This window comes from Falco biarmicus, chromosome 2 (genome assembly GCF_023638135.1).
Source record: "Falco biarmicus isolate bFalBia1 chromosome 2, bFalBia1.pri, whole genome shotgun sequence".
Taxonomy (NCBI): domain Eukaryota; kingdom Metazoa; phylum Chordata; class Aves; order Falconiformes; family Falconidae; genus Falco; species Falco biarmicus.
Genome location: NC_079289.1, coordinates 4,690,946 through 4,709,883, shown reverse-complemented (window position 1 = coordinate 4,709,883; position 18,938 = coordinate 4,690,946). Strand labels below are relative to the sequence as shown.

The window sequence follows — 18,938 nt, the reverse complement described above, 5'->3', positions numbered from 1 at the left end:
AGGTGGGGTCTCAGGAAAGCAGAGCACCTCCCTCCACTTGCTGGCCACGCTGTTTTTGATGCAGCCCAGGGTATGGTTGGCTTTTTGGGCTGCAAGCACACATTGCCAGCTCATGTCCAATATTTTATCCACCAGTACCCCCAAGTTCTTCTCCTCAGAGCTGCTCTCAATCCAGTCATCCCTCAGTTTGTACTGATACTGGGGATTGCCCCAACCCACGTGCAGGACCTTGCACTTGGCTTTGTTGAACTTCATGAGGTTTATACTGGCCCACTCCTGAAGCCTGTCAAGGTCCCCCTGGATGGCATCCTGTCCCAGGCGTGTCAGCCGCACCACTCAGCTTGGTGTCATCCCCACACTTGCTCTGTGTGTGCTCAGTCCCACTGTCCCTGTCATTGATGAGGAATTGATGGAGCATTGGTCTCAGAACAGACCCTTGGGTGACACCCCTTGTTACTGGTTTCCACTTGGATGCTGGGCCGTTGACTGACTCATCGGACACAGCCATCCAGCTAATTCCTTATCCATCTAACAGTCCATCTGTTTAAGCCACGTTGGTCCAATTTAGAGGTAAGAATGCTGTGGTGGGCTGGGTGAACGGGAGGCTAAATGTGAGCGAGCAGTGAAGGCTCACTGTGTACCAGGCTGTATCAACAGGAGCGTAGTCAGCAGGACAGGGATTATTCCCTTTTGCTCGGCACTGGTTAGACCAAATCTGGAACACCATGTCCAGTTTTGGTCTCCCCAGTGCCAGATAAGGGCTGCTGAAGCTGAGTGAGTTCAGCAGAGGGCCACTGAGGTGGCCAAGAGCTGGAGTATGTGGTGTGCAAGTAGAAGCTGAGGGAGCTGGAGTTGAGAGGATGAGCGTAATTTATTTTATGTATGCTTTACTTGATGCAGTTTAATTTTATTTTAATATCATTTATAGAATGAAATAATGGTTTGGGTTGGAAGGGGCCTTTAAAGCTCATTTTGTCCAACCCCCTGCTGTGGGCAGGGACGTTTTGCCCTGGCTCAGGTGAGTCAAAGCCCCATCCAACCTTGAGAGGTTTTCAGGATGACCTTTCAACCTGGATGAGTCTGTGATTCTCTAGCCTGTGAGGAACTCAGTAGAGAGATGCGTGACCTTTTGCTGTTTTGTTTTGCAGAGTCTCACCAAGTCCTTGCTCAGCTGCTGGACACCCTGCTGGTGATCGGCACAAAGCTCACAGAGAATCCATCTGTCAGGATGAGACTGGTAGAGGTGGCCTGCAAGGTAAGGCGGCCTCCTTGGGGCAGGAAACTTTTATCACTGCCTGAAGAATAAAGCACGTGGTCAGTCTTTAAATTGTATTCATTTTTCTCAACAAACTTTTTATCTTTTAACTGCTAGGAATCTTAATATGATTTGTTGTTTTGAAGGGCTGAAAGAACGTTAAGAAGCCAGTTACGTCTGTTCTTCTCTTCTGTTCCACAGCATCTGACAGATTCTTCCCACGGTGTAAGAAATAAGTGTCTTCAGTTAATTGGCTGTCTTGGACCAGTGGAAAAAGGTGTTGCAAAAGAAGCTGAGACCCAGGCTGCTAAAGATGTCCAGAAGATAATAGGAGATCATTTTAATGACCAGGACCCTCGTGTAAGGACTGCAGCTATAAAAGCCATGGTAGGTGGTGTTGGTACAGTGGAATAAACTGTTTGGGGTTATATAAGGAAGCTGGTAGGAGCTGCAAACTAATACAAAGAAGTTTGCGTTGGAGATTATTTAATTATCTTAGTAAAGGTCAATTTAGCATATCAAAATTACCTGGAAAAATAATCTAGGTTTTGATAGATGAGAGTAATGTGAGATCTCAAAGGGTGTCTTACTGATTCATAATGATTTGTTTCAGCTGTAGCTGCAGAAGCTTTTTAGTTTGATTTTTCTGGGTGCATGTAGGCTCTTTCTTTTGGCGTCAAATCTGTATTTCTTGATTTAGCATTGGTTACCAGAATTACAATGAGCCACTAGTACTCCGACATGCAATAGATTGCTCTTGTGACAGGAAATCTATGTGATAAGTCCAGAAAGCATTTTGTTTTTAAACAACATTTATGTTGTGCCCCATGGTCGCATTCATTAGCATTCTCTAACTGTTCATGAGGTTACTGATTTTCATGTGGGCTGGAGTGTGAGAACCCTTCAGAATTTTTTAGCTTTGCATAGATGCAAAGACCATGCACTTGAGAATTTTGCTTAAGGTGAGTTGCCTGTGAGTATATAGTTATAGAGAAATTTCTGTAGTACCCTTAGATTTTATAACAATATCCCATCTAACGTGATGGTCAACAAGGGTATTTGAATTAATGATATTAAACTCGAAAGAGAGGAGGTAGGTGTATTTGAGGAGGTCAGACTGCAGTTCTATCTGTCTGGGATCTCCCTCTGCTGGAGGTTGAAAATGAAGGATGAGTGCATTCCATTCTGATTTTTGTTGGTACAATTATATTTTTTTTTAATTGTTTGAGTGACTTTTACAATGACATTGAACCAAATCCATAGCAAGATTTACGACCTTGAATTTATAATTACAGCACAAAGACAACTGTCTTTCTGTTGTTTGAAGCACAGAAACATCCTGAATTAATTCAGTTTTAGGGTTCTTGATCATCGTTTGTCTCCCTGCTGTGTGTTTTTCTTTAATTTTGTCCCTGGCTTGTTGTACTTGGAAGAAATGGATACAGAGCAGCAACTGTTTCTTGTTGACTGTATTCAGCCAGATATTATCCCTTTGTTTGTAAGTCAAATTCCTGATGCTGCCTTATTCCAGATAGAAACAATGTTTAGTGGGACAGTTTTTGCTGTTCTTCTGGTTCAGTAATTGAAAGATTTACAGGGCATGATAATTAATTGGCAGTGCTACTTCTGGGTCAATGTTTTGGGAATGATATTTTAATTATAGCAGCAATCAAGAAATGCAAGCAACTAAGTTTACTCAAAGCAGAAAAAACAGTGGTGAAAACTTAAACCTATAGTTATACTTTCTTATGTGTTTGGGTTTTTTTTTTTTTTCCCTCCCTGTAGCTGCAGCTTCATGAAAGAGGACTAAAATTACAGCAGGCTATTTACAGTCAGGTAAAACCTTGTATTGATTTGTGTTTATTTTGTACTTGTTTGCAATCTTGCTTTTTAGATTCTGTGGCAGTGTGCTTTGAGAGGAGGAGGGCACTGTGCAGAGGTGAAGTATTTTGCACTTAAGTTGCCTATAGTCCTTACTGTTCTGTGGCAGTGGAAATGAAAATCCGTTTTGCTGAAACGCACTAGAGCGTATGCTTTGATATATGTTGTTTATTGGGGGAGATAATCATGGGAAGGGCAAGGCATTCCGTAATTATTATTGTCATCTGGCAACCTCGAAGTCTTAAACCCTTGTTCATTGGAGAGTGCACATGAAGCCTGTATTTGTTACGTGGGTAAGGTTGTGCAACTGAAGCCTGTGTCAAATAAGTTCTCTTACAGATTCACGTTTCGTGCTTGGTACAGGCAGTTCTGGAGTTTTACAGCATGTGCCTGATGGATGAATTTAGGACTAGTCTACCTGATCAGACTTGGAAGTACTAGGGAGTAGAGGGGAAGACTCTGTTAATCCTGATTTTTAATCTGTTCTAACCGATACATGGTATGGATACTAATTGCACTGTGGGAAATGAATAACAGCTCAGGTGTGTATCGGACTGTGAATCTTCTTTCAGGCCTGCAAGCTGTTGGCGGATGATTATGAGCAAGTGCGCAGTGCTGCAGTTCAGCTAATTTGGGTCCTCAGTCAGCTTTACCCTGAAAGGTATGTACTTTATGCAGAGACAGAAGTATTGGCTGAGTAATAATCCTAATCCTGAGAGTTTTGTGCTAGTAAGTCTCAGGAGTAGCTGTTAGACAACTGATGTGTACAAAAGGCTGATACCTGGTAAGAATGCGCTGATCTGGATGAAGTTTTGGTTCGTGGTGTCTGTTGCCCATCTGTAGGAATTCAGCATAGTTGTTTCTTACTTGATGCCATCCCGCATGGCATAAGATCAGCAAACTGATTCATGTTTCTCTGTTAGCATCGTCCCGATTCCTTCTTCTAATGAAGAAATTCGCTTGGTTGATGATGCATTTGGAAAAATTTGTCATATGGTTAGTGATGGTTCCTGGGTTGTTAGAGTACAAGCTGCTAAGTTACTGGTAAGTTGCACTCTTTCCTTCTCTAGCTAAGAGTAGTTCACCTGACGTTACTTTGCTTTTCACATATATTTGAAAAGAAATAGGAGGGTGTTTAAAAACTGCATCGGTGAATTTCTAGCAAAATTCTCATAAGAAAGAAATAAGAGAGGTTGAGGAAACCCAAAAGCTACTCAGCTGAACTATGCAGTGATTCCTTCCTTGAGAGTGGAGGGTTGAGTATCCAAGAGAAGAACAAGTACTTGCCATAAGTCCCTCCCCTGACTTCTCCAGCACAGGACATGTAAACCAACTGAACTCAAGAAAGACCATAATAACTTTAGTGGAAAAACAAGATGTTCTGACCGTCTTAAGTAAACTTAGGATTCTGACATACAGTAGTGTCAAGCATTGTATAAAGCTATTAGAATGAGTGGATGAGATTGGATGCTGTGTTGGGATAAGTGAGGCAATTATATGGTGTAATTTAGAATAATTCTGTTTCTTCCTTTTGATTTATTTTTTTTTTCTTTCGTGTTCTTTAGGGTTCTATGCAACAAGTTAGCTCTCATTTCTTAGAGCAGACCCTTGACAAGAAGCTCATGTCAGATCTGAGGGTATGTAAGTGTTTGGATTTGGTTTTACTGTGTAATGTGCTAAAATTGGACAACAGGTATGTTAATGTTGAGTTTGCCTCAGGGCTGCTGAGAGTTAATTGATGATGACAGGTTTTCTTTTAGATTAAAGCCAATGAAGCAATAGCTAGTTTTAGATTTCATTAGCTGAGCATGTAATAAACAGCTCTAGGCTATTCAGGTTTCACAGATGAGAGGTGAATGTTTCTGGTATTCTGACAATCTTTTGGCTAAAATCTTTTATATATTGTGTGCAGAAAGATTGTATCCTAGTTTTAGGAGCAAGCTTTTGGAAACCCTGCAAGATCCAACCAGTAGACCTAGACATTTCATGTGACATGAGTAGCCAAAGGCTGGGACTTCTGAGTCCTACAAGTAGAGCTTTTCAGTAAAATTTTTTCTTTAAGCAACTTGCTCGAGGTATTACGTTCAGTTTTTCTCTCTACAAAAGAATGATGAAGCTAGAGCTGCTAGTTTTTGTGGGCTTCTTTGTAAAGGCTGTTAAAGACAGTTTTGCACAATTTGCTTTACAGTGTGGGGGAGGAAAGGAGATGGACTAGCGAGTGTGCTGAATGAATATCGCATTTTACACACTGCTGAACTCTGTATGGTATTGATAGTTAAAGTATTTAATTGCGGTTTAACAAGTTGAATTGCAGATTGATTACATCTGGTTTTGCAGATCAGTTACTGGATGCTTAACTAGATGGGCCTTTGCTCTGACCTTTTTTAGCTGTTCTTACAATGGATGTCTGAGAATGTTAGTTACAATACATGGGTTATTATCCTTTCCCAACATCAAAAGTACAGAGTGACTGGCAATTAGAAATATTCAGAGAAGAGAAGGTACTATTTGCTTTTCTTAGCATTTGCAGGTATCTGTCAATGTCTAAGCCTCTAGCTATACATCTATTTTCAAATCCAGTAAAGCTGTTTATTATTTTGCTTGGTCATCTTTAAAGTTTACCATGATTTGTAACTGAAAAACTTGTTTGGACAGAGGAAGCGCACTGCGCATGAACGAGCCAAAGAACTCTACAGCTCTGGGGAGTTTTCAAGTGGCAGAAAGTGGGGAGATGATGCTCCCAAAGAAGAAATTGATACAGGTGCTGTAAACTTGATTGAATCAGGAGCTTGTGGGGCTTTTGTTCATGGCCTGGAAGATGAGATGTATGGTAAGTGTTAACTTATTATGGAATGACTAAAGGAGGATATGTGTGCCGGCTAGTAAGCATTGGGTTTTTGCTGTTTTTTTCTGGTCAAAATACATCACTTGGCTATTGTGTTTGGGTTTTTTAAGGAATCATGGACTTCAGGGTGGTGGGGTTCTCTTCCACTGTGATCCCTGATATGGTGGTTGTTTCAAAGATGCATCAGCACTGCGCAGATTTTTGAAATTGAGTAGCCAAAACCAAATAGCTTCCTATAAGCAGGAAGTTTAAGTAAAATATCTGTTAAGAAGTGGGCGCTTATGCGGAAACCCACTGGGATTATATTCTTATTGGCTTAAATTTAATAGTTGTGTGTGGCCCTAAATTGGGAATGTTAGTTGGTGTTCTTTGAAATTGGTGTTTTCCCTGCAGGAACAAAACCCATAGACTCATAGAGCCATTTATGTTGGAAAAACCTTTAAGATCATGAAGTTCAACTGTTAACCCAGCACTACCAAGACCACCACTAAACCATGTCCCTAAATGTCACATCTAGACATCTTTTAAATACCTCCAGGGATGGAGACTCCACCACTTCTCTGGGCAGCCTGTTCCAGTGCTGGACAGCCCTTCTAGTGAAGAAATTTTTTGTAATACCCAATGTAAACCTCTGCTAGTGCAACCTGAGGCAGTTTCCTCTTTTCCTATCACTTCTTCCTGGGGAGAAGAGACTGACCCCCGACCCCCCTCCTTGCTACAGGCTCCTTTCAGGCAGTTGTAGGAAGTGATAAGGTCCCCCCTGAGCCCCCTTTTCCCCAGGCTGAGCCCCCCCAGCTCCCCCCGCCCCCCCCAGAGCTGTGCCGCAGCCCCTTCCCCAGCCCCTGCCCGGCTCTGGACACGCTCCAGCCCCTCCGGGTCTGTCTGGGGGTGAGGGGCCCAACGCTGAGCCCAGGGCTCGAGGGGCGGCCGCACCAGGGCCCGGCACAGGGGGACGGGCACTGCCTGGCCCTGCTGGCCACGCTGCTGCTGACACCGGCCAGGGCGCTGCTGGCCGCCGTGGCCACCTGGGCACACTGGGGGCTCATGCCCAGCCGGCTGCCGACCAGCCCCCCCCAGGCCCTTCCCCGCCGGGCAGTTCCCAGCCCCCTGCCCCCAGCCCGCAGCGCTGCGGGGGGCTGGTGTGACCCACGGGCAGGGCCCGGCACTCAGCCCTGTTGGGCCTCATACAACTGGCCTCGGCCCCTTGGCCCGGCCTGCCCAGACCCCCTGCAGAGCCCCCTGCCCCCCAGCAGGTCACACTGCCCCCAGCTCGTGTCCTCTGCAAACCCACTGCGGGTGCCCTCCAGCCCCTCGTCCAGGTCATTTATAAACAGAACTGGCTCCAACACTGAGCTCTATAAATCAAAAGTTACAGAACTTGCTGTTTAAAACTTGGCACTATAAGGAACCTGTGCCCATGGAGTCTGATAACCATTCTTTTTGTATCCATAGCAGCTTCCATCCTAACAATAGTTAGAACTAGTGGAGATAGACCCACATATTTTTCCAAATACTTCAGAATCCAACAGCTGCAACAAACATAAGTTTTCTTTTTCCAATCCAAATTTGTTCATAGCCATTTTTTTCTCATTTGTTGTGAGCCAGTGATAGGTTTCAGGTTAAATAGTTGTTGCTCTTCTCGGGGACTGGCTTCCCTAATGAATTAATAGCCAGCTTTCATTTTGCCAGGGGCTAAACAGGCTAGGCTCCTTTCAGTCGCTGCTGCTTAAAAGCTTTCCTCTTGGCTGGTTAGAATGCATTATTCTTGAAGATTGGTGACTGGATCTGTATGTTTTCAGGTACTTAAATTTCAGATGAGGTCTTGTTTACATGTTTAGCAATCTTATTAATAGTTCTTCTCCTTTAATGGAAATACCTGCATTCTGAGGTCACAGGTACCTGTTCCATAGTGCTGTTGTATTGGTCTCTTGTGGTCTTCTTATGATGGACTTGGACAGTGTAGTCTCTTTCCAACAGATTTTGTCTGATCTGTCCTTTTAAAGAGGATGAATTATGAGTGTCAGTCTGGAACACAGACGTCCTTGAGCTCCTCGGACTGGCTGTAGCACTGACTGTGCTGACAGCCTCAGGAGAGTCTGTGTGCTACCCTTCCCAGCCTGTTTCCCGTGGGTAAAGTGAAGATTTCTGTTTCTTAAGGCTATTGAGAACGGCTGGTATTTGCATAGAACTGTGAAAATGCCGAGCTCTGAATGTTATTCCTGAATTTGCTTTTAATGTTACTGGAAGGACAAGGCTAAACTGGAAAGTAGAAAACCACCATAACAAAAATATTGCTGTGTATGTATTGCGTTGTAGAAGTTGGTTTATTGTTCCGTGACTCCTGCAAATAAAAGCATGTTTTCTTAATAGCTAAACTTTCCCTAAAGCTTGGAAATGCACCTTTTTTTTCATTGCCTGAAAATTTTTAGGTCCATCAACCTGTGAAATGCATTTCTAGTTTCTCATGCCGTAGGTCTTACTGCAGTGTGGTGCTGTGGGGGAATGTCGATAAAATGGACAGATGTGGAATATACACAGATCATTGAATAAAGTAGATCTCTCCCTCCACTGCAACTTTTTTAAATACTGCTGAGCTCTCTTCTTCCTTACCTGCAGCACTGCTTCATTTCTTGAATTCCATGTTGTAACTTAAATCTGAATTAGTGCGTTGGCTTATGAAAGCAATATTGGCAAAATGTGTTTCTTCTCTAATACCTTGGTCTTAACGACCGTGGAGACTCGTAGTTGTGACAAAAGCTTCATTACTGAATAAGCAGGGGTCTTGCTGTGTTTGCAGTTTTCTACTTAATCAGAATCATCAGGAGTTGAGTACGTTCTTTAAGAACAATAGGCCTAAAAGCTACACGAGTTTAAATGTTTTCAAGATGAGCTAATTTGAATGAAAACTAGAAGTATGTTTAAAACAATAAGGTTTGCAAGACACCAGATTAATTCTCGTTTTTATGATGCCAGCACATAAACGTTATGGCAGCTAGCAAGGATGGGTCTAGGGGAGAGAATCTCATCTCCACTTAAGCTTGTTATATCTGGGTATTCTTCAAATTCCTGCAATGTTTTACCATATAAATACACTCTTTTTGATGCTTTTTTGCTTAAGTTCTGAATCATTTTAATAATTAGGTGGCACTTTTTTCCTTTCTTTTGAGGAACCCAAAGCCACGAAGCACAAAAATTTCTTTCTGTTTACTGCCAAAATGCTGAAACTCTAGGGCTTTTCAGCTATTCATAAAGTGCTACATAGCAAGTTAAAAATGCAGTGAATGCTCCAAGCAATTAAAATGTCATGAAGAATAAAACAAGCAGAGTTTAATTATCTAAATTAGTTTGCTTAAGATACTGTGGTTAATGCTACACTTGCAAAATGCACTGAAATACATATTATTTATCGGTGGGTAGGAGATGTGGTTTTTACCTACAAGTCCCTCTTGCAGACGCTTACAACAGCAGCGCTTGCAGTATTAGAGGTGAGGCTTTTGATTTGAAGACTTGCCTGTGAAAAGATCCCCAGTGGTATGGGTCTCTGCTTAGTCTCCATCGTCCTCGGGTTTTACTTAGCATCTCCTGTCCTTAGCCCAGTCTTTGAATGATATAAGACCTGGCCGTTGGGCCATATGTCCTTTTAAACAGCACTTACAATTAATTCCCTCCCTGTCTTTTAACAGAGGTTCGGATTGCTGCGGTTGAAGCCCTCTGTATGTTGGCTCAGTCCTCTCCTTCTTTTGCGGAGAAATGCCTGGATTTTTTGGTTGACATGTTTAATGATGAAATCGAGGAAGTGAGATTGCAGTCAATACACACAATGAGAAAAATTTCCAACAATATCACACTGCGGGAAGACCAGCTGGATACTGTATTAGCTGTCTTGGAGGTAAGAAATTCTTGAGGAGGGAAGAAAATCATGTTCCTGCTTTCTTTGGGGTGCTTAATGATATAATGCCGATCAGACCCTTCCTCTGAGTTGAAACTGCCCACCTTTTTGATGGTTGTTTTTGTCTTCTTTGAACATCCCCAGAGGCTGCTAAGGTCTAGTAGCTCGTAATCTCCAGGACAACAGCATACTTTTGAAATAGATGAATTTCAGATCAAACTCTAGCCTTTGTCACTGTGCCGCTGCCTTATGTGTTCCCTTCTGTCCTGTTTTGTGGTTCAGCACTCTGCACCACTTCATGTCGAATACAGCTTCAGGTTTTTTCTGTTTCCTTTGTTCAGCTGCTTTGGCTACACCCTTGCTCACTGAGCAGAGTCAGGGCGCAGGCCTGAGATCTCTCCTGACTGTTCAGAGAGTTTGTTGGCATGCTCTGCAGTGTAATTTTGGGGTTTCCCAACCAGCATCTTCCCAGTCCGTGCTCAGCCAGGATCCAGGGGACAGCATGAGTCAGCTTCTGTTCCTGATTGATGGAGTTGATCTGGGAAAGGGAAGAGATTTTGGCTGTATGAACAGTGCTGTGCCAAACAGCTTCCCCTCAGACCTGATTTATTTGCTGAGCTATAGCCCCTGAGGCTTGGGGTTTTTTTGACAAATTTCTGGTTCTTTTGGGTAGGCCCCCAGCCTCAGGCAGTGCTGCAATTCTGCTGGTTTTGTCTTTTCACCTGCTGTTTGCTTGATGCAGGGCAACAGGGGCTTCTTTCAGTTGTGCCTCTGGAAGAAGCAAACTAACCAACCTGTTTTATCAGTCTGTAACAAATGCTGTGGAATATGATCTGAGTTTGCATATTCAGCAATGGGTTTTAGGTGCCTCACGTTTTTACGTAGTTGATTTATACTCGTTCAAGCGGGGGGCTTGTGCATCAAAGTGTAAGAATGACCTAGTTAGACTGGGGTTCTGTCTTATGCTTCTGTGTTGGCTTATGTATGATAGATCATACAGGTATTTTGGTTTACATTATCGTAATTATTATCAGGTATTAGGATAGCTAAAGTCTGAGAATTAGTAACTTTTTAATGGGTTTGTCTGATTCTGAAAGGTGCTTGCTTGCTTTCTGTAAAATTCGTTTTCCAGTAACAAAATAAAGGATATGGAAAAATAGCATTAACCTTGGTCCCTAAATTTGTTCCGAGAGTGTAAATATGGAACGGTTGGGTGATGGGGTAGCTTCTGTTTCCACCTTACTGCTTTGACTTTATCTGAGTAACTGTACAGCTACTCCTTGCTTCTCTGACCAGGCTTTGGATTCTGCTTTCCTTGTTGTCCTTGATCTCAGTTTCTGTTGAGTTGGGCTCCTCTCTGTCCCTTTGTAGTCTTCTGCCTTGCTTGTCTCTGCACTGCCCTTCCAGTGGTCTGTGCAACTCACCTGAAGTATTTTATGTCTGTGGTCATTTCATTTCAGTCCTTAGAGTATGTCTTCTCTGTTGGTCGTAGTCTGCCTTCCACCACCAAAATAAGGAACAGCTGAGCAGCCCAGCTGTGCTTTCCTCCTTTGATCATTTGTGTGTTGACCGTCATCTAAAAGCCTTTACAAGAGGACTTTTTCTTTCTTCTTTTGTGTAAGACAGTGATGAATGAGCTGTTGATACTTAGCAAATTATAATAAAATGAAAAAAAAATCCACCACTGAAACACATTCAGTTCTTGTATCCTATCAAATTTTCACATTCTGTCCAACAGTCCCACACAAATGCTGATAGCCAGGAAGTATAATGCATTGATATGGAATGACAAGGTGGTTTTTGGCAGAAGGAATGTAATTAATTAAGCTGGAGTTCAGCCACAGCGCTTCCAAAAATATTGCTTGGAGGTTGCATAAACTCCTCTGTAGAACGTCACCTTGGCCTAAAAAATAAAATGGGTGCAATGTGACTTTAAAAGTGATGCATTAGGAATCCCATACGATCATAAAAAAGTTTGTGACTGAACTTCTGATTCAGTTTTGGCTTTTTTATTGTCCATCTGTAAACTTGTAGTTAGGTCAAGTTCCTTTCTCCTATAGATGATCACTGTTAATCTGGTCCATCCAGCCACTGGCATGTCCTCAATGCTTATGCTAAACCCTCTGGAGGCTGGTGACTGGGTTAAGGGCTTGTGGAATTGAGCTTCATGTGTTGAGTGATAAAAGGCTTCTCCAAAGATGATAAAACAATCTTCGGTGACTGTTTTGCTGAATTACCCAGTGCCTACCTTTTCTGTTACTGCCTGTCCCTAAAGGGGACGACATCACCCAAACCAAACGGTGACTCTTGCTCTGCTTGAGGAGGTCAGCAGTAAAGCAGTTCCCATTCGTTCCAGAAAATGAAGCATATGGGTGGATGAGACCAGCAGGGGACCCTGCAGCAGTTGCCTGGTCTGTCACTTCATCTGTGCTTAGCTGTGGTAACTAGAAACGTGCTGTTTTTCAAATGCCTATGGTACTAATTTAGCCAAGGAGCAGGAACTGCTACCTTTAAAGTAAATGCGTATGCAGGCACATCTTTTCTCTCAGCACTCCAAGGTGTCTGGGTTGGTTTTTTCTTTGGTTTTTCTTTTAGGATTCTTCAAGGGACATTCGGGAAGCACTTCATGAACTGTTGTGTTGCACCAATGTCTCAACTAAGGAAGGCATCCATCTTGCACTGGTGGAGCTGCTGAAAAACCTGACTAAGTATCCCACAGACAGAGAATCCATCTGGAAGTGAGTATGTTCAGTGTCCTTGTGTGTTTACTTATTTTCCTATTTCTGGTAACTGAGGTGTTAGGCAAATACTGAGCTAGCTAAGGAGGTAAGAGGTATTGCAGGTGTACAATCCTGTTACTCTGTAAGTATTTGGAATAGTGGCTGTACTAAGCATTGTACATATTCATGACTGAGGTGGAAACTCTGTGTTGTTCTTGCATGTTGATGCTTGTACTGGGAATCCCAGAACTGGTGACCACTACGGGAAATAGCCTCTATTACAAGCCCTCCAAGCATTCCCAGAAAAGATGAATTCAAACTTCAGTTTAAAACCTCATCTCTTTTATGCAGCTAATGTTTTGTGCTTACTTGACACTGCATTAAATAGTAATATTTACCAGCAGCCGATTATACCGGTTTTGACAAGTGGATTGGCTATGTGGCATTGTGCTGTTGGAGAGACTTTTTCTGTCTGAGCAAAAATAATGAACGTTTGTGTGTGGGTTTTCTGATTGTTTAATGGAAGCAGCAAAGGAAGTGATGCTCCAGCACACCTGGTTTGAGATGGAATTCTTGGGTATCATTGGAAATGTTTTAGTCTGTTTTGTCTTCCAGTGTACTCGTACATAGTTTTGGGGGGTTTTGGGTTTTGTTACATAGGTGGGGGTTTACCTCCTCGCTCCTTTATTTCTGAACTAAAAAATACGCTCACTTGTTAGCATTTAGTATAAAAGCTTTTCTTGGGTTGTGTAGTTCCATGTGTTAAGTGTTTCTTGAACAGTTTAAATAAACAAATTTTTATTTCTGCTTGCTTTTTCAAGCTGTCCTCTCAGTTGTCTTGGATCCTATCAAATGTTAATGCAAATACTCAGCCATGAAGGGTCAGTAGTCTTGGACAGCAGGTTTTTGATGCTGACCAGTCCCTCAAAGTGCTGCTGCAGCATAAAGTGACAATGCTTTAAAATGTTGCGTTTTGCAATATGTGTGTTTACTAAGAAACAAGAAACACTTCAATCTGTGTATTTTCAGGTGCTTGAAGTTCTTGGGAAGCAGGCATCCCACTTTGGTGCTTCCATTAGTCCCAGAGCTGCTGAGCACACATCCCTTCTTTGACACTCCCGAACCAGACATGGATGATCCAGCCTGTATCTTTTTCATGAAGCCAGTTGATTGTTTTGATTTTAATAGATTTTACTCATATTTTCCTGTTGCTTACAGTTTGAAATGGTTTAACAAATGTAGCAGACAATCTTGTAGCTATTTCTGAATCCCTTTGCCACTCTAATTTTATTACTCGGCAAGTGATGGAATACCTGTTATCTGGAACCATCTTCATAAATACCAATGTGGTATAATTGGCCTTTTTTTTAACGCTGTGATGAATAATCTATTTATCAAGCAATTTGTCAGGATTTGGGCTTTGCAGATGAGTCCTTTGATGTGAAAACATTTGTCTAGTTTGCACTAATTTTGAAGATGGTTTAACTTTTAAATAAGAAGAGTGGTTTTCCTTGTCTGTTTTCTTTTTAGGTAAAACTTCTGCTATCCTCACTGTTGTGCAGTGTATAGAACAGTGCCATCTCTTAGTACAGCAGTGGCTGAATCCCCATAATGCTATAAACTTACGATCTTTTCTGAAACAATTCAAAATCAGAAATCCTTTTATTAACGTTAGCTCTTCTAGTGCTTTAGAATACAAACTATTATTGTTACACCATTATTCTTGACAATAGGAGATGCCTTGGAAATGTGAAATACCATTTTTCCATTGTTCATTCTCCTTGCTTCCCTTTTGAGCCATTGCAGAATATAATGCTGCTTCTGATGCATGCTGAGACATGTTAGACTGGAATAACTCTTCCTCTGTCAAGCTACTCCATATTTCTCTCACTAGTCACAGGCCGTGAGATAGAAATTCTATACAGATTAAATAAATACCTTGTGAGAACTGAACAGGACTAGAATCAGGTGGAGAGAAAGGTTAATCCATAATCAGATGGTTGTGTAATTGAGTAAATTTGTCCTATGAGCTGAGAATTGAAGGAACACTGCGGAGGTGAGAAAGCTGTTATTTAGCTCAAGGCACTTTCCTGCCTTGAACCATTCTTGAACCAAAGAATATTATTTTAGAAAATGATCTGGAGGCAACTTGCCACCCAATTTTACAGAGGTGTATTATGTGAAGATACTAAGTTTCTGGGAGCCAGAAACTGCAAAGCAGACCTGAAAGGTATGTTTCCAATGTAAACTGTTAATTGAAAACATCGTTTTGTTTGATTCAGAGCACTTAGGAAATTTGAATCAGGATAGTTGAATAGCTTCAGCTGAAAATTTGGAAAGGGTTTTGGGTAAAGAGGAGAAATTGGTTTGTCAAGAGGAAACCTTTATGCTTGGCAGTTGATGGATGCAAAAGATTTTTCAGAAGGTGAGAAATGTGGGTTCAGTCCCTTCTGTGGCTGAACCTGCTTCATCCCTGTGCAGGCAAGTCCCCAGATGATCATAAGCTTTGCACTGGGATCCTTTCACGCTCTCTTGTTAGAGATCCTGTGCTTGGGGTCAGCCCTGTTGCACGTGAGTGCCCCAGTCTTTGGGCTAACTGCCTTTGGCTGCCCTCTGTATTTCTCTGGCTCTCAGACTGTGAACGTGTTTTTTCTATGCCAGAATCATCTTCCTGTGTTTGATTCTTTGGTTTAAGTCTGTGTTAAGGGGAGGGATGTCTTTCAGGGCATCACAGAAAATGCAGCAATTTTCAAAGACTCAGAGGTAAATGTTTATTTTAGAGGGTGTTTGGGTACCAAACCAGTAAGCACAGTGTAAGCTTCGAGGAAGAGTGAAACTCCACCTAATGAGCATGTTCTGCATTTATGATACCTGGCTCCTATCCTTTGTGTTGCCTCTGAGCCATCCCATGTTGGCAGTAATATCCATCCTCCAATATGGCCCATCTTGAAATGTTTGTGCTTTGTACTTGCTTTTCATCTGCTCAGACAGCCACCTCTTTGGGTTTTGCTTGGCATTCTCCAGCTATAAAGAACTTGCTGGACAGATCTCAAGCGAAGAAAGGGTTGTTGAGTTGTTGTTCTAACTTTCCATCCCCAAGGAGCTCTTCTGCTGTTGCTTATTTTTCTTTAACAATCCATTTCAATAGACATTGCTGTTCTGGTTCTGATTTTTAATGCTGCTAAAAGTTGCCCAACAATGCCTGCCCTGTTCTCTGATCATACGTTCAGACATTACGCCTATCTTCGGGACAGTCTCTCTCATCTGGTCCCTCCGTTAAGAGTAAGTTGAACCGCTTTGGTTGGCACTTCACTACTCTGTTATGAATATTGGTGGTCTCTTTCTATGTCTGTCTGTGTGTAACACTTGCATTCTAAAAGTTTTTTCTTCCAAGCACCACGCAAATGAATATTGAAACGTACGTTAAGTAAGGAGAGCCAGATACTAAATTGTTACCATATGGATTTGGTAATATTTTGGGGTGAGTAATAATGTTATTGCTCTCAAGTGAGACTAGCTGGTTAGGGCAGGATTCCTGGGACCTTTCTGTAGCTCTGACTATGTGGGGAAGGGGAGCTTAGCCTGTGAAGATCTTCCAACATTTGACTTGTGTCCTATCTAAATGGTTTGCTTGCACGTGAGATGTGTTCCCTGCTGCTTTGAAGCATGTTTTTCCTGTGTGGAAGCACAGGCGGGACTGAAGTTGGTTGTACATCTTACTACAGCTCATAAAATGAATTGCAGTTCGTGTGGTCTTGGACTTCACTTGACTTTGCAGTGTCATAGTTAATAGAGGAGGAAGATGTTTCGCTCAAAGGGGTGTTGGAATTTGACCTGAAGATCTGTACCTGCGAGTGGATTACAAACTGGGGAGTATTAACTAACAAAGATGCAGGCTTGAAAGCCTTGATATAAATTTTGAATTTGAGAAATTAATTGGAGCTCTCAGTTGGTAGTTGTTAAATAATGTGGCAGCATTTTGCAGCGTTGTTACTTGTGTTAGACTTTTTTCTCCTTTTTTTTTTCCCTTTTTTTTTTTTGTTTTGTTTGCATGTCTGTCTTCTTGCTTAGTTGCCAGGTAGAAAGCTGGTGTCCTCCCCTGTCTCTCCCAGTATTACACCTCATGAAGATCCTTCCCAGCAGTTCTTGCATCAGAGCCTGGAGAGGGTTTACAGCCTTCAGCACCTCGACCCACAGGGCATACAGGAGCTGCTGGAATTTACCATCCGGTAAGGCTGCAAGCAGACCTCTTCATGGGAAGATCGGTTAGGGTGCCCAATGTCTTTGAAGCGGGTACTTTGCTTCTGAATTTTAGTGTTGTACTTTGCCGTTGAATACTTAGTTTGAGCCACCTTCTAGAAAGCATTGTGATAAACCAACATTGTTTAACATAAAACTGATGGTGTCAGGTCTGGCTGTGCCCCACTAAATAATCAGCGTGCGTTCTGGGGGGCACCCCTTCAGAGCGCAGTAAGGGTCAGGTAAGGGTGCTCTTCCTGGGCTGTTCGCTTATCGTAAATACTCTGTTGTTATGGTTTATTGTTCTTGGTTTGCTGTCCCTGTAGGAGGCCCTCACTTTGATCATATTACTTGTAATACATGTGCACAAGGTTTTTTGGGTATTTTTTTTGGGGGGGAGGCAGAGAGGTTGTCCCCTTTGCTCTTCCGTTTTCCAGGTCCTATGGCCTTTAATTCAACAGGAGAGGACCCCCTTCTGATGCTTTGTTGGGTGTTTATTGCCCGTTTTATTTGGCATTCTTGCATCAGTTTGAAAATCAGATGGATTTTCCTGGAAGAAACAGTATTGTTGAGTGTTGCTGTCTGCTGTTCTGTAGATAAACGTGTATGGGTATGGTTTCTGAATGTGGGTTTTATGTCACCTCTTCCATTTCATCTCTAGGCCGATTTCTACAAACAAAGCTCTTGAAAAGGATCTTTTCAGTGCAATTCCTCTGCTCGGAAAGAGGAAAAGAGCCTTATTTTGAGAGTTAGAATAACAAGCTAAAATGCTTTGTTTGGAATATAGAATTCCAAAAAGCTTTATTCTTTTTCTTCTCCCCAAAATAGCTGCCTTTTCTGTATGTAGCTCTGAATTGCTTTTACACCCGCCTGCAGTGGAGAATAAACAGTGTGCTCCTCACTGCAAACCCAGCTGTGAAAACTATATGGTTTGTCTTCAGCTGTTTTGAAGCTACTACATGCAGTCTAAACCATGGTCTCACAGCATTTAATGCACTAAATGCGTGAAACAGGTAATCTCTTGGCAGAGCATCCAGAATCTTAAAGGTATAATGAAGGTCTGGAAACCTTGCAGGCCGTGAATGTTTTCGATTTGGAGTGCAGGAATAGTGTTGGAGATGGCTGGGTGTGTAACTGATATGCAGTAAAGCACAATAGTGCTTTGGAGTTGGTGGAAATTATTGGCTGGGCTTTTTTCCCGTTGGGATCACCACCCAGGAACCATACTAAAGCAGCTGTTGTTTTCCACCCTTAAGAGAAGGGAGGATTTAATGCAAACCCCAAAGTATTAAAGGTTATTTTGCAGAGGACAAGGGTTTCCTGCGCCAACAATTTGGTTGCTGAGAGGAAAGGGGTAGAAGCAGCTCACTGCAATGGTGTCTGGTGGGACATAACTCCCTCCTCCTTGGTCATTACTGTCATCAGGGGGAGTAACACAGACCTTGTGGAGCTGGTGTCTGCTTGGGGCTTAAATTTCTAACCGTGCTGAAGACTGACGCTCATCCCCCAGGCTCTGTGGTTGAAACTGTAAGACAGGCTTTTTAGCAAATCAGTCTTTGTAGTTTAGTTTCTCCATCTATACAACAGGATTTTTTTTTTTTTCTTTTTTTTGTCTTGCAGGGATGTTGAAATCTGTTTAAGATTTGTAAGGAAATAGAATTAGTGGAATCGGGAACCGTAGAAGACTTGAAAATGGAATATCTGCCTAGCTGTTAGCTGAGAGGTGACATCCTGTTTCCCATTAGCATGTTGTGATGCATTAAGTATGACATGGGAATTGAGCACCCAGGAGTCTTTTCTGCTCTCTGCTCTCTGGGAAAAGATGAAATGGAGTCACTGTGTAAGGCTGGGGCTGGCTCTCCTGTTGTTGCATTGAAGGAAGGCACAGCCCCTCTGCTTAGGAGAGATTTTCTTTGGCTGCAAATTATACAGATACCTCGTGGGTTTTTTTAATGTCTCAGTGCTCAGCAACCTTCTGGTTTTGCAGGGCCAAAGTTTCAGAATTGCATCATAAATACAAAGATAAATGTAAAATAAGCAAAAGGAAAGGGTCATCTGAAGAAAAATAAATGTTCTTTTTAATAATACAGTAGGAAGTATGGAATTAGA

At 42.3% G+C, this 18,938-nt stretch overlaps 1 protein-coding gene across 3 annotated transcripts in view; it reads left to right on the top strand.

Moving 5' to 3' along the window:
• The window catches only part of INTS4 (integrator complex subunit 4), a 39,432-nt gene that overhangs the window by 5,098 nt on the left and 15,396 nt on the right, over positions 1-18,938 (top strand). For all 3 annotated transcript variants that reach the window (XM_056327005.1, XM_056327006.1, XM_056327007.1), the window contains exons 4-15: positions 1,149-1,255; positions 1,457-1,642; positions 3,041-3,091; positions 3,709-3,797; positions 4,060-4,180; positions 4,702-4,773; positions 5,792-5,966; positions 9,665-9,870; positions 12,466-12,608; positions 13,620-13,735; positions 15,739-15,872; positions 16,662-16,819. In XM_056327005.1, coding sequence (XP_056182980.1) covers positions 1,149-1,255; positions 1,457-1,642; positions 3,041-3,091; positions 3,709-3,797; positions 4,060-4,180; positions 4,702-4,773; positions 5,792-5,966; positions 9,665-9,870; positions 12,466-12,608; positions 13,620-13,735; positions 15,739-15,872; positions 16,662-16,819 — 1,558 coding nt within the window. The remainder of the gene's footprint in view (positions 1-1,148; positions 1,256-1,456; positions 1,643-3,040; positions 3,092-3,708; positions 3,798-4,059; positions 4,181-4,701; positions 4,774-5,791; positions 5,967-9,664; positions 9,871-12,465; positions 12,609-13,619; positions 13,736-15,738; positions 15,873-16,661; positions 16,820-18,938) is intronic.